At 39.1% G+C, this 14,140-nt stretch overlaps 1 protein-coding gene across 2 annotated transcripts in view; it reads left to right on the top strand.

Moving 5' to 3' along the window:
* LOC117402997 (mitogen-activated protein kinase kinase kinase 21-like) overlaps nt 1-14,140 on the top strand; it is a 61,228-nt gene that overhangs the window by 31,946 nt on the left and 15,142 nt on the right. For both annotated transcript variants that reach the window (XM_034004794.3, XM_034004795.3), the window contains exons 3-6: nt 706-854; nt 6,763-6,938; nt 9,244-9,484; nt 12,636-12,758. In XM_034004794.3, coding sequence (XP_033860685.3) covers nt 706-854; nt 6,763-6,938; nt 9,244-9,484; nt 12,636-12,758 — 689 coding nt within the window. The remainder of the gene's footprint in view (nt 1-705; nt 855-6,762; nt 6,939-9,243; nt 9,485-12,635; nt 12,759-14,140) is intronic.

Genomic DNA, 14,140 nt, shown 5'->3' with positions numbered 1-14,140 from the left:
ACTAAAGCTGTCAATATTCCTCCATCTTGTATGACAAGTCACATGACAAGCCACGTCACTTAAACCTGCTTCACCGTTGGTTGACACCCTTATGACTAATCGGTCTCAGTCAGTCTTGGTTGCCAATCGACGACACAGACTAGTCAGATCTGAACGAAACTGCAACTGAAAAAGATTCAACATGTTAAATCTATAAATCTGAAGACATCCTGAATGAAATCTTGGTTTTAAGGGCACTCTCACTGCTACGATTCATCCAGACTGTGTACGGACAGTTGAGATGAGATAAGTTGGGATGGCTTGAGTCGGGCTGTGTGCGGCAGACTTTACACTTCTGATTTTAAGCTTCTTGAATAGGTTTATCTTTGTTTTCGTCTGACACTTGTTCTTTCATGACCACTGCTTTGTAAAAATACATGTATAACTCATGATTTTGAACCATAAAAAGCAATACATTGTTTCAGTGTGATGTTTATTTCCACAGTCCTCAATATTAAATCTGAAATCCAGGGCCCTTGATTTCTAAAAGTCCAGCACACGCCCCAACCATAGCAAGTTGAGGGGTGAATCCTAGGATACCTGACTACATGACCTGTTGGCTGAGAACTAACACATCTTTAACTGAGCCTATTGGAATGTGGGTGTAAAATCACCAATTGGATATCTGTTTGATTTATTTTTCCCTTACTTATCTGTCCTTTCTAGTTATGGGGTGTTGCTATGGGAGCTACTGACAGGAGAGGTGCCTTATCGTGGAATTGATGGTCTTGCTGTTGCCTATGGAGTGGCAGTCAACAAATTAACCCTTCCCATTCCATCCACTTGCCCGGAACAGTTTGCCAAGCTTATGGAAGGTATGTCTGCAGTGAAAACCAAATGCAATGCTTGGTCACTAACCATAAATACATACAGGCCACCCTTTCCTTCTTTACAAGTTTAGAGAGAGATGTTTTATTACCAAGACACAATAGTGTTATTATTATTATTATTATTATTTCTTAACAGACGTCCTTATCCAGGGTGACTTTTGTTACAAGATACCACATTATTATTATTATTTGTTTATTTAGCAGACGCCTTTATTCAAGGCGACTTACAGAGACTAGGGTGTGTGAACTATGCATCAGCTGCAGAGTCACTTACAATTACGTCTCACCTGAAAGATGGAGCACAAGGAGGTTAAGTGACATGCTCAGGGTCACACAATGAGTCAGTGGTTGAGGTGGGATTTGAACCGGGGACCTCCTGGTTACAAGCCCTTTTCTTTAACCACTGGACCACACAGCCTCCTCCTATGTTTTACATACAATTACCCACTCATACAGTTGGGTTTTTACTGGAGCAATCTAGGTAAAGTACCTTGCTCAAGAGTACAGCAGCTGTGTCCCCCAGAGTCCAGAGCCCTAACCACTACTCCACACTGCTGCCCTGTTAAGTTAGGCTGTCATCTATGGAAGAGCCCTTGGGCCATGTGAGAAAATAATAAAAACTAAATTTCGACCTTGAAACTTGAAATTTCGACTTTGACATATTAGCAAAATGCATAGGTTTGCAAAAAAAAAAAACTAAAAAAAAAACTAAGTAGTGCCCATTTGCTCAAATAATATATACACCCCCCCCCCCTCCAAAAAAAAAGTAGAAAAGTGCAGTACTTGCATTATTTTCTTGGAGCAAAAAAGTATTGAATGCGGGTTTGTTTGAAGGTTTGCTTTTTAGCTGCCATTGCTATCAAAGACTGCATAAGCAAAAGTTGTCGGATTGGCTTCGGGTTTCTGTTCCATTATTATTATTATTATTTATTTCTTAGCAGACGCCCTTATCCAGGGCGACCTTACAATCGCAAGCAAATACAAATACATTCAAGTGTTACAATACAAGTCATACAATAAGAGCAAGAAATACAATAATTTTTTTTCAAGTGTGACAAACCACAATTCAATAATACAGCACATAATAGTGAAAGTTACATCAGGATATGATTAAATAGTGATAGTTACATCAGGATATGATTAAGTACAAAATACTACAGGTTAAACACTTGGCAGATTACAATATTCTGAAGTACAGGATTAAATGTAGTAAAATAGGGGGCAGATAAGAGCAAAATAAAGCATATTTAAATGAAGGGTGATAGTGTCCCAGGATACAACAGAGGAGTTCTACAGGTGCTGTTTGAAGAGGTGAGTCTTAAGGAGGCGCCGGAATGTGGTCAGGGACTGGGCAGTCCTGACATCTGTAGGAAGGTCGTTCCACCACTGCGGAGCAAGGGTGGAGAAGGAGCGGGCTCGGGAGGTAGGGGAGCGTAGCGGAGGTAGAGCCAGTCTTCTAGTGCAGGAGGAGCGGAGAGGTCGAGTGGGAGTGTAGGGAGAGATGAGGGTCTGGAGGTAGCTGGGTGCAGTCTGGTAAAGGCATCTGTAGGCGAGTACAAGAGTTTTGAACTGGATGCGAGCGGTGATCAGGAGCCAGTGGAGTGAGCGGAGTAGTGGAGTAGCGTGGGCGAAGCGAGGCAGAGAGAACACCAGGTGGGCAGCAGAGTTCTGGATGAGCTGGAGCGGACGGGTGGCGGACGCAGGGAGGCCAGCCAGGAGGGAGTTGCAGTAGTCTAGGCGGGAGAGGACCAGGAGCTGGGTAGCATAGTTGGTGAGGAAGGGTCGGATTCTTCGGATGTTGCTCAGGAAGAATCGGCAAGTGCGTGCCAGAGTGGAGATGTGCTGGGAATAAGAGAGGCAGGGGCCCAGGGTGACTCCAAGGTTCTTAGCGGAGGAAGAGGGAGAGAGTGTGGTAGATTCCAGAGGAACAGAGATAGAGAGATCAGAGGAGGGGAGGAGGAGGGAAAGAAAAGGAGGTCAGATTTAGAGAGGTTGAGTTTGAGGTGATGCGAGTGCATCCAGGAGGAAATAGCAGACAGACAGGTAGAGATACGGGAGGAGATAGTTGAGTCAGAGGTGGGGAAGGAGAGGAAAATCTGAGCATCATCAGCATAGAAATGGTATGAGAAACCATAGGATGCGATGAGGGGGCCCAGGGAGCGGGTGTAGAGAGAGAACAGGAGAGGACCCAAGACTGACTCTTGGGGGACTCCAGTTAAGAGAGGGTGAGGTGTGGAGGTTGCTCCACGCCAGGTTACCTGGTAAGTGCGGTTGGAGAGGTAGGAGGAGAACCAGGCCAGAGCAGTGCCAGAGATCCCCAGGTCAGCAAGAGATGATAGTAGAATAGAGTGATCAACAGTGTCAAAGGCAGCAGAGAGGTCGAGGAGAATTAGGACAGAGGAGAGGGAGGCAGCTCGGGCACACTTAAGTGAGTTGGTTCCAGCCAGTCCAATCCTCTCTGAAAGCACTCCATAGCTTCACTGTGGGTTTTTATTTTTTATCTTCCTTGTCAATTTCTGTTTTTTCCATTTACTGCATCCACAATCTCTTCATCATCTAAAAGATAATAGGCAGGATCTGCTTCATCGCGCTTCACCCACTCCTGAATTTTTTTCAATTGTAAGCACAACTCGCTTTTGCTTTCCTGTAGCCATTTTGCATTAGCACTGTACACGTGGGAGACGTTGCTGAAGAACTTGATCATGACAGATAAAGGTTAGGGCGGATATGTGACCGGTGGATACATGACGGATTACTGAATATATTCCTTTTCCCACATATATTATAGAATCATATCTGTTTGAAAAAGCAGCTAAAGTTTGGAGTAAACATGTTTTACACAGGATTGAGCAATAATTCATCTACTATTCTCTTTAGGCAATATACAGTTTTTAATTAAAGCTGTTTTATCAATAAAGAGCATCTTGCCACATTGATCATTTGTATACTGCATGGACAAGTGTCTCTTTGAAGTTTGGAGTAATGCAAATGACATATCTATTAAGTATCATTATAATGTCACCAAAGGCATCTATAGTGTGTCATTCTTATATTCCTTTATAAAATTACATTAGAGGGTGAGAACATAATATAAATAGAGAAACACACATACAAGGATATAAAAGTTGTATTGGTCCTCAAAATTTGCGATTTTGCCTGCACCTCAGAAAAAAGTAATTCGGTTTGAAATAAGTTAGTAATGATTATGTAAATCTTAAAAAAAAAAAAAAAAAAAAAAACAAAAACATGCTGAGTTTGAGAATTGTTTCTGGAACATTGTATAAACAAATCTAAATGTAAGGTCCAAGGCCAAAATTACTTCTTGCTGATTGGTTGTCTTAACCCTTTCAGGACCAAGCATTTTTCAGTGGGCTTCTCCCTCAGGACCAAGCATTATTTGGCTGTATTTGACAAATATATGTTTTACAGTAGCATCTTGGAACTGGTGTCCTTTTTGTCATAACACTCTGGGGAACATTATAAAGTACTTCAGAAACCATATAAACGTTTCGCTTTTTTTTTCCAACACAATATTTCGTTTTTTTATTATTATTATTTTTTTTTAAAGTATTTTTTATTATGTATTCTGCTTAGATACATGTATAAAAATGCATTATTCTATGACCCAAGGGACATTACAACACTTCCTGAAAGTTTTTTGTTGAAGAATATTGATGTTTGGGCAAACTACAAGACATTGTTTCACCTGAGTGATTGCAGTGACATACACGTTTATTCTCATGGTCTTTATAAACAACGATGGACACTACTCTCTATTTATTTTCTCAAAATACATATTTATGAATAAAATATTATTCATTCCAAGGCTCCCGAGTGGCGCATCCAGTAAAAGCACTCGCTAGAGTGCAGGATGCGCTCTATAGTCTGGACGTCGCCGGTTTGAGTCCAGGCTATTCCACAGCCGACCGTGGACGGGAGCTCCCAGGGGGCGGCGCTCAATTGGCCGAACGTCGTCCGGGGGGAGGGAGGGTTAGGTCGGCCAGGGTGTCCTCGGCTCACCGCGCACCAGCGACCCCTGTAGTCTGGCCGGGTGCCTGCGGGCTTGCCTGTAAGCTGCCCAGAGCTGCGTTGTCCTCCGACACTGTAGCTCTGAGGCGGCTGCACGGTGAGTCTGCAGAGTGTAAAAAAGCGGGCGGCTGACGGCACACGCTTCGGAGGACAGCGTGTGTTCATCTTCGCCCCTCCCGAGTCAGCGCAGGGGTGGTAGCGGTGAGCTGAGCATAAAAATAATTGGGCATTTCAAACTGGGGAGCAAACTAATTGGCAGTGACTAAATTTATTAAAAAAAAAAAAATATATATATATATATATATATTCATTCCATTATTACCAGTTATAAGGAAAAAAAAAAAAACCCTACCTGATACATTTAGTTCATGAAATAGTATTTGCTTGTATCCACTCGTTTCTTGGTATTTATAAATGTTGTAAAAACATATATATATATATTATAAAAACACATGAGACAGAATAAATGTTCAATATAACTGTTAAATACATCGGATTTACAGCGTTTTTCAATGTCTTTCTTACCTTTCTTACAAGTTTCTCTGAAGCAGGCTGTGATGTATTTTTCTCTCCGCGCTGCCAAAACTTTCTCTTCCCTTTAGACACTAAATGCCCCTAGCAGTGATGTCACACAAAAAAAAAAAAAAACACTATCAGGAAGTGAACATCAGTCCTTCCCCTATGCAATGATATGTGTTTCAACCCTGTATTGCAAAGTATGGTGACCCTGTAAGTCATCAAAACCAAGTGCTTTTTTTTATCATGTATACACGATCGCAGTCCTAGAAGCCCACTTCAGTATGATCGTGTTAACACGATCCCAGTCCTTAAAGGGTTAAGAGCTAGTGTTGATAACTGGAACCACTATGTCTAAAACATGGGAGCATGTTTTGACAAACAATGGATTTGTGAAGTTTCTTACATTTTATTCAAATATAAAGTTTAGTATCATGAATATTAAGAGTTGCAGTGAGTGTAAAGTTACTTGGGATTTAAAAGTAAGGACCCTTCATTAACAAAGGGGAGAGCGCTGATGTCAAGACAAATGGACCAGTGAAACTGGACTAGAATCGACTAAACTTTCTCTGCCTTTTGTGTTTCATCACCTGCCCCTTCTTAGAGCAACTGTGGATTTGTGTTCAAGCCGCTAGCCTGTGACCTTGAATACAGTAACAATCTCACAGACTCCTGCTGATGATTGCAATTGGAAGAAGCAAAGATACAGAGATGCACAATCTCATCACTCTTCCTGGCTCCACTGTTAAAGGACCCAATCCTAAACAACTGCTAAGGAACTGGTTTAATGCGTATAAACAGGTTCACATAACATTACCAGAGACTGGGGTACTCTACAACAGTAAACTAATTGATTGTTTGGTTTATTAACCCTTTGATTATTTTCTTTTGATGTAATTCTCTAAATTTTTTAACTGCATAACTGAATCACTTTTTTTTCATCAAGCTGTTCAGTATTCAATAAACTGCTTTACTTCACCAGAGTTGTTATATATTGTTATTGATACACCTTCGTCATGTATTTGAACTTACTAAATAGTGGCTTTCCCAGGTACTGTAATTTGAGACTACCATACCTAGTCAAACATAGAGAATGATAGTCTTAAATAATTGTACACCTTCATCTACACCTGAAATGGATATTAAGCTGGTAAGAAATTAAATATTAAGTAAATGTATAGTATCCCTTTAACATATTACATCCCATAAAGCCTGACTATCACATTTATATGTACTGGGTGATTTTTGATATGCTTCTGCTGCTGTTGAGCATTCCTAACTGAATCAGAAGATCGCTGTCCATGAAGAGGTGTTTTCAATGTTAAGTCACTGGTCTGTTGTGTTTCAGAATGCTGGGAGCAGGACCCCCACATCCGGCCATCTTTCACTGCCATTCTGGAGCAACTCACTGCCATCGAGGAAGAAGTCATGGCTACGATGCCCCAAGAATCATTCCACTCCATGCAGGATGACTGGAAGGTGGAGATAAAGGAAATGTTTGAGGAGCTCAGGACAAAGGAGAAGGTCAGTGGAAATCAACAAACTGACCAAAAAATTGCAGAATGGCCTTACAGTGGGTATGACCAGATAGCTCCTGGAACATTGTTTTGAGTGTGATTTAGGTCAATGTACCAAGTCTCTCTGGCACAATTCGTTATGACCCCCTTACAACCATAATTGTGCTTTCCAGTTGTGTTTTTTCTGTGTACATGTGCTTCCTGGAACACCTGTTGTGATGGAGAAGCTAGTGGAATATAGTGGAGATGTCCGTACTTCTGTATGTCACGCTTTTTAGTGTTTTACATCAATTGCATTAAAAGGACGTTCTTTAGAAAAAGTTTGTTCAGCCTGTCCCTCTATCTGGATGCACATACTCAGTCTGGCCACTTCATTAGGACCTGTCTACCCAATTGGATTTGCCTTCGCCCTGAGTTTGAGGATAACATTAGGTTGATCTTGTGGTGTGACATGTGATCCATCCACAGTGCCAGAATTTGTGTGTCAATGGTTTGAGGAGCAAGACCTAGACTTCAGACAATTTCCCTAGCCACAAAAATTACTGAATCTCAATCCAAGTGAGCAAGTTTGGGATGAACATGAGCGACGCATTCATCATCAAGATCCTCTGCACCAATTGCATGAAATATTAATGACTGCATGAATTCACATCCTTTTAAATTCCTTCTGGCACCTTGTGGAGTCTGTGCCATGTTGTATAAATACTGTGATCAGGGATAATGGTGGTCCAAACACTGATATTAGGTACAGGTCCTAATAAAGTGGTTAGGCAGTGCATGTCCACACTTACACATTTTTCATGATAACAATGGGTCCATTTTTATATTTACAGCAGTGGCTGGGGATATAATGACTGTTTGCATATTATGAATATTCTCCAAACCAATGGAGATGCCACTCCTTTGTTAAGCTTTTGCACTTTGTTCTGACTGCTTGCAGCACACTAACAGCAGCCAGCCATTGTCTACAATGTCAGAACAGACTTGACAGATTGCCATTGATGTTCAGACGGGGAATCCCCTGCAGGGCTGCAAGTCAACTCCTTTAGCTGTGCACAATAGGATTAGGCTCTGTTGTTGCTTAAGGTAAAAAACAAGGTTTAAATAGCAACACATGCAATGAACAGTACAGTAAACATTGTATTTGTAAACAGTAGAATACATACAAAACACATGATTGATTGTTAAACTTTCTGTAAACAATAACATGCACATTATTAACTATATCATGTCATTGTCTACTTGTGCACTTGCTTGTTTGTTGTTGGTGCTAGCACACAGAGGGATGTGAACACCTTGAAAGCATGCAGAGATGAACGCCAGGGTGTATTGCTCGGCTGCCGTATACTTCGGTGCAAAATCAAAGGATGGTTTCGGCTCCACGCCTTCATCATCCTCATCATCATCACAAAATAAAACCTTCTTTCAAAATACCCAAATCACGCATCAAACTCTTCTTTACTTCTGGTGTCTGTATCGATCCTATATGTTGACGTATTTCATTATGCCAATATAAAATCAAAATACTGCAGATAAACTGAACCAAAATTAAAGTAAGTATTATATATACACATTTAGATCACATTTAGAGGTTTGCAGCTGTATCTTCCATTATTCTCAATGCACTCGCAAGGGCTGTTTGAGCAAAATGCGACTGGACACACATGTCACTGGGCAATGCCCCCCCCCCCCCCCCCCAAACTGCCAAACAAACATTCCACAACTATACAGTATGCACACTGACAGACTAGGCTGAAAGAAGCCCCTTAAAATAGACAACAAAGATTGAAGTACACAGGTACTGCAAGTGCTCTGTCTTTTTGGAGCTCAAGTGGTTAATAAATGCCACTATTTATGTACCGGTAATTCAAATTGACACAAATAAGAGCTTTTTTGTTGTTGTGGAATATGAAGCATAATGTTGTTTAAAAAAAAAAAACAAAAAAAAACAACAAAAAAAAAACTATGTACAGAATGCATTTGCAAAAATACATCAGGGCGTAAGACCCTCTGCCCTCAATAACAGCAGAAGTGTGGAGTAGTGGTTAGGGCTCTGGACTCTTGACCAGAGGGTTGTGCGTTCAATCCCAGGTGGGGGATACTGCTGGTGTACCGTTGAGCAAGGTACTTTACCTAGATTGCTCCAGTAAAAACCCAACTGTATAAGTGGGTAATTGTATGTAAAAAATAATGGAATTGTATGTAAAAATAATGTGATATCTTGTAACAATTAAGACGCCCTGGATAAGGGCGTCTGCTAAGAAATAAAAATAATAATAATAATAACCAAGTGTGTGCTGTTGTGTTTGAAGGAGCTGCTCTCGCGGGAGGAGGAGCTCACCAGGGCGGCCCTTCAGCAGAAGTCTCACGAGGAGCTCCTTAAGCGGCGGGAGCAGCAGCTAGCGGAGAGGGAGATCGATGTTCTGGAGCGGGAGCTTAACATCCTTATCTTCCAGCTCAACAAGGACAAGCCCAACGTCAAGAAGAGGAAGGGCAAGTTCAAGCGCAGCCGCTTAAAGCTGAAGGATGGCAACCGGATCAGCTTACCTTCAGGTAAGGATTCCCATTACATGTTTTAATTCTCAACACTACAAATGTAAGAAAGAGAACTCAAAACTGCAGACCACTCTAATAGTGTAGGCAAGGTGAGTGCTCTAATAGTATAGAAAAGATGACTCCTATAGGGAAGTTTACTTTACTTACAATTGCAGACCACTCTAGTAGAATAGGAAAAATAAGTCCTCTAAAACAGCAGACCAGTAAACTAATCTATACTATGTCCTTTTTTTTGTGTGAATTTTTCAGTAACGGACAGGCTATAAAGTTACTTGTTGCTAAAATATACAGTGTATATTTTTAATTTACAACACTTTGTACCCAATTATTATTAATAAATTACATTTGGGGTTCTGGATTCACTATTATTGATTAGGAAAAAAACTGAAGTACTGTATGTATCCACCCTGTATGTATCCACCATGGCTGGTAGGTTTTCTTATCTTGGTGTCAATACAGGAACAGGACAAGTTTAAACGTCTGCTGGAATGGTAAATTACCCCCAAGTAACAGCAGATATCTAAATCAAATACCACATTTACTATCCTTTTATTTTTATATATATATATATATATATATATATATATATATATATATATATATATATATATATAATTTATTTATTTATTCAGGGTGCTCATCTTCAAATTGAAAAGGTTGTTGCAAGGGTACGATAATATATTCACAGACACTTGGAATAGTTGATGTGCAATTGTTTTGCGTTGCCATCCCTATAGGGAGCTAATCCAGAATTCACAGCACAGTAAAACAATGAATTGCTCACACAATAACTACGATATTTGACAGCTCATTAAATTTAATACAGTGTGAATACAAAGTGCTGCACACTTAATTTAAGTTCTTGTTGGCACTGTTTGACACTGTGCTAAAATGATGTTCCTCTTAAGTCTGCGAAAAATGTCACAACTTTGAGCCATGATTCTGAGAAGTTACTTGATGAGTAAGGTGAACTAACACTCTGAACAATAACAAGTCGATCCTGAGTGCACTCCTGTCCATTTATATGCAACTGAAGATGGCTTTGTATGCTCTTTACTGTAAGCTCTTCTTTTCAGGAGTGCAAAGCCTGGAAATACTACACTATACTTAGTTGGGTGTGCTTATAGTCCAAGTTCTTTTCACACTATCTTGCAAGACAAGAATTAAAAATGTGAAAAATTGCTGTTAAAAAGGCAGATTTCTACAAATATTTTGCATAGATGAAAAACAGAAAAATAGTATAAAAAAATGTGTCCTTTTAGTATGTTACTATGTTGTACTTGGAAACTGTATTTAAAAAGTTACAAGCACCATTTTAATAATTGCCTTTAACTCTCACTGCCCGTGACGACTAAAGTCGCCCACCCGCTGAGCATTCTATACTGCCTGCGGCGACTATAGTCGTCAGAAACACAATCTTTTTTTTTTCCATTTTCTGTCCAATCAAATGCTCGTTGCTAAGTAAAATGTTGCACATTCATAGAAATACACTTAAAAGTAATGACGTTTCATTTGTATTTTGTTTGGAGAGCATATATCGCAATGTCATGATCTGAAAGACGAAAGTTGTAGTAGGCGATTGAAAAATGGAAGGAGACAGAGATATAAGAGAGAATAGAGATTTGTTTTAACTGGGATAGCAACAATGATAATAATAATAATTTCCAAACGTTAAACATTAACATTTTTTGTTTATAAAAATGTTTATTCCTACACTGAAGTAGTTAATGCTAAAAAAATAATGTCAATATTAAATATTTCATATATTGTACAAACAATTGCCTAATGAGTAAACAGTACATTTTGGAAAAAAATCATTAATATGCATAAAATGTTATTTTACTGAGATATTTCTATAATAGTGTCGTGTGCACGGGGGTAGGGGTCAAAGCTGGTAGGTGACGCAACCAAAAATGAAGACGTGATCTGGTTTGACATGTAAATCATTAAAAAAGAATATACATTTCTTTGCAAATACTGAGAATTAGTTTAATATACTTTAATTGATTTTCAGTTTTAATAAAATCTTCAGTTAGTGTGTGAATGTGATTATTATTATTATTATTATTATTATTATTATTATTATTGGTCAACATTATTAAAACAAAGAAGTGTCATTTTACAGAAATACAAAACCAGTGTGTGGTCTCTCTGTCACTGACCAAAATTAGAGTGAAATAAAGAGATAGACATACCATCAATTTCCAGTAGTTCTGTTATTTCTTACCATATGGCATCTTTCTTTTTATTGTCTTTATAACCACTGACACTGGCATCATAAAGAACATTATATTTTTTGACTTTAATAATTCAATTCCCATTGATGTCCATTTTTCTTATTTCTGTGGTAATTTCTGCGTGAACGAGACAGTGACAGTCTGACAGCCTCTCCTTCGACTCTGTCCGAGTAATGACGTGTTGTGTATAGAAACGTAGAAGGCTTGTGCAGACAAACCACCAGTTTGAGACAACAAGGCAATTCTATCTTTGGAGTGAGGGGGGAGTTTGCGTAGCAGCTACAGGAATATAGAATGGTAATGTACACTTCTTCATGGTGACCCGCCCCCTGCACTCCCCCAAAATGAAATAATACGCTTGGACAGTTGTATTGGATTTACCGCTGTATCATGTATAAAGGGTTTTGCAGCCTCACAAACAATAACAAACTGAACATGCATAAATGTGAGAATCCACTGCACGGCCGTGAGACTCTCAAAATTGTGAAAAACCGTGTTTCACGGGTAAACCTTGAGACTTGACATCCATGCATGCAATCTTTTTGTAAAACCATATAGAGCACCTTGTAAAAAAAAAAAAACTATGAAAACAGATAATATACAGGGTGGTCTATTTGTTCTGCTTCTGAGAAAAAAAAAAAAAATTGTTGTATGCAGGATGCCGTCCAAGTGTTGTGAGGTGTACCTGTGATAATAAGGCATGGTTCCGTTTTTAAAGTTCACACTTCAGATGATACTTCAGTGCCTCCACTTGTCAAGTTTCTTTGGTCTGCTCCTTTTTTTCCACAACAGGAGCACAAAGTGGCCAAGTGTGTTAATACCCTTCCTGTATAATGTGAGAAATAGTGTATTAAAAGCTAGAATTAGTACTAATACTGTACCACACTCATGCTTTTTTGTTTGTTAACCAGATTTTCAGCACAAAATCACTGTTCAGGCTTCCCCCACGATGGACAAGAGAAGAAGTTTAAACAGCAATAGTTCTAGCCCGCCAAGCAGTCCCACACTCATTCCACGTCTCAGAGCGATACAGTGTAAGTGCCTGCTGATCTGCAATTTGCTCATCTGCACTAGTGAATGTTCACTTTATGTACGAATATCCTCTTTGTTAGATTTATATGTGTGTGCTTGCTACAAAATAAGACATGTTGGATTTTGTAGATGCTTGCTGGCTGTCGCGTTCCTATTTTTCAGAAAGCAGTAAAAGCTACGGGGAACTGTAAATGAAAGACATTCTTATGTAGCTTTCCCTTTGTAGCATGGGGTGACACAAAAAGTGGTGTTGTTGACTCCATAAGTTATTTACAGTGTGTATGGTTTAATAGTGCATATCCTGGGGTCTATTCAGTTGATCTAAATGGTGGCGGGATGTATTAGGATAGACCTATTATTACAACATCTTAGGCTTGCCATTTAATATCGACGGCTTATCAGCATAACAAACTTATGAAATGGCTTATGAAAACTGTTTAAAAATGTATTTCATCAACATCAGCAGTACTCCAGTGCAGTGGTTCTCAATTTTTTTTGTTCGCGGACCACACAATAAACAGTATAGCTTACTGAAAAATAAGCACATAAAAAAAAAAAATCATATAACCGTAGACTTACCTTTCTTTGTTTAATGCAATGGGTGGGCCTGTTCTGTGAGCAAAACGTATTTTAAGAACAGTTCTAGTTTACTTTTCATTAACACTAATTTACCTAGAGGAAAAAAATATATATTCTTTTAATTTTAAATTATTATTATTATTATTATTATTATTATTATTATTATTATTATTTATTATTATTATTTATTATTATTATTTATTTCTTAGACACCCTTATCCAGGGCGACTTACAATTGTTACAAGATATCACAATATTTTTACATACAATTACCCATTTATACAGTTTTTTTTTTTACTGGAGCAATCTAGGTAAAGTACCTTGCTCAAGGGTACAGTAGCAGTGTCCGCCACCTGGGATTGAACCCACAACCCTCCGGTCAAGAGTCCAGAGCCCTAACCACTGCTCCACACTGCTGCTAAATTGATAATTACAGCAGAAATTGATTTATGTGAATTCATAATCTGTGAAGTTACATCGATGAGGTACCAGCACAGTCGGAGCTACAAATCTCCAGATATAATCTTCATTTATAAAACGGAATGTTTGGTTGCTGCACGCTGATTGGCTGTTAAGGATGTTGTATCATGTAGTTAAATAGTTAAACCGCAATGGTAGCCTCTTAGTGACCAAGCATCAATACTGTATTTTTGTATTGGCTTCTCCAAGTCACTGGTAGTAATTGTGGATAGTGTCTTTGCCTCCTTTTCTATGTCTTTTCATTATCAACAAAAATGTGTAATTTGCATTTCTAAATGCTTGGTCACTAACAAGGCTAACATTGCGGGTTATGTCAGCTCTGTTT

Source organism: Acipenser ruthenus, chromosome 5 (assembly GCF_902713425.1).
Source record: "Acipenser ruthenus chromosome 5, fAciRut3.2 maternal haplotype, whole genome shotgun sequence".
In the NCBI taxonomy this organism is placed as follows: domain Eukaryota; kingdom Metazoa; phylum Chordata; class Actinopteri; order Acipenseriformes; family Acipenseridae; genus Acipenser; species Acipenser ruthenus.
Note: the sequence above shows the minus strand (reverse complement) of the source record. Positions and strands in the feature narration are given on the sequence as shown.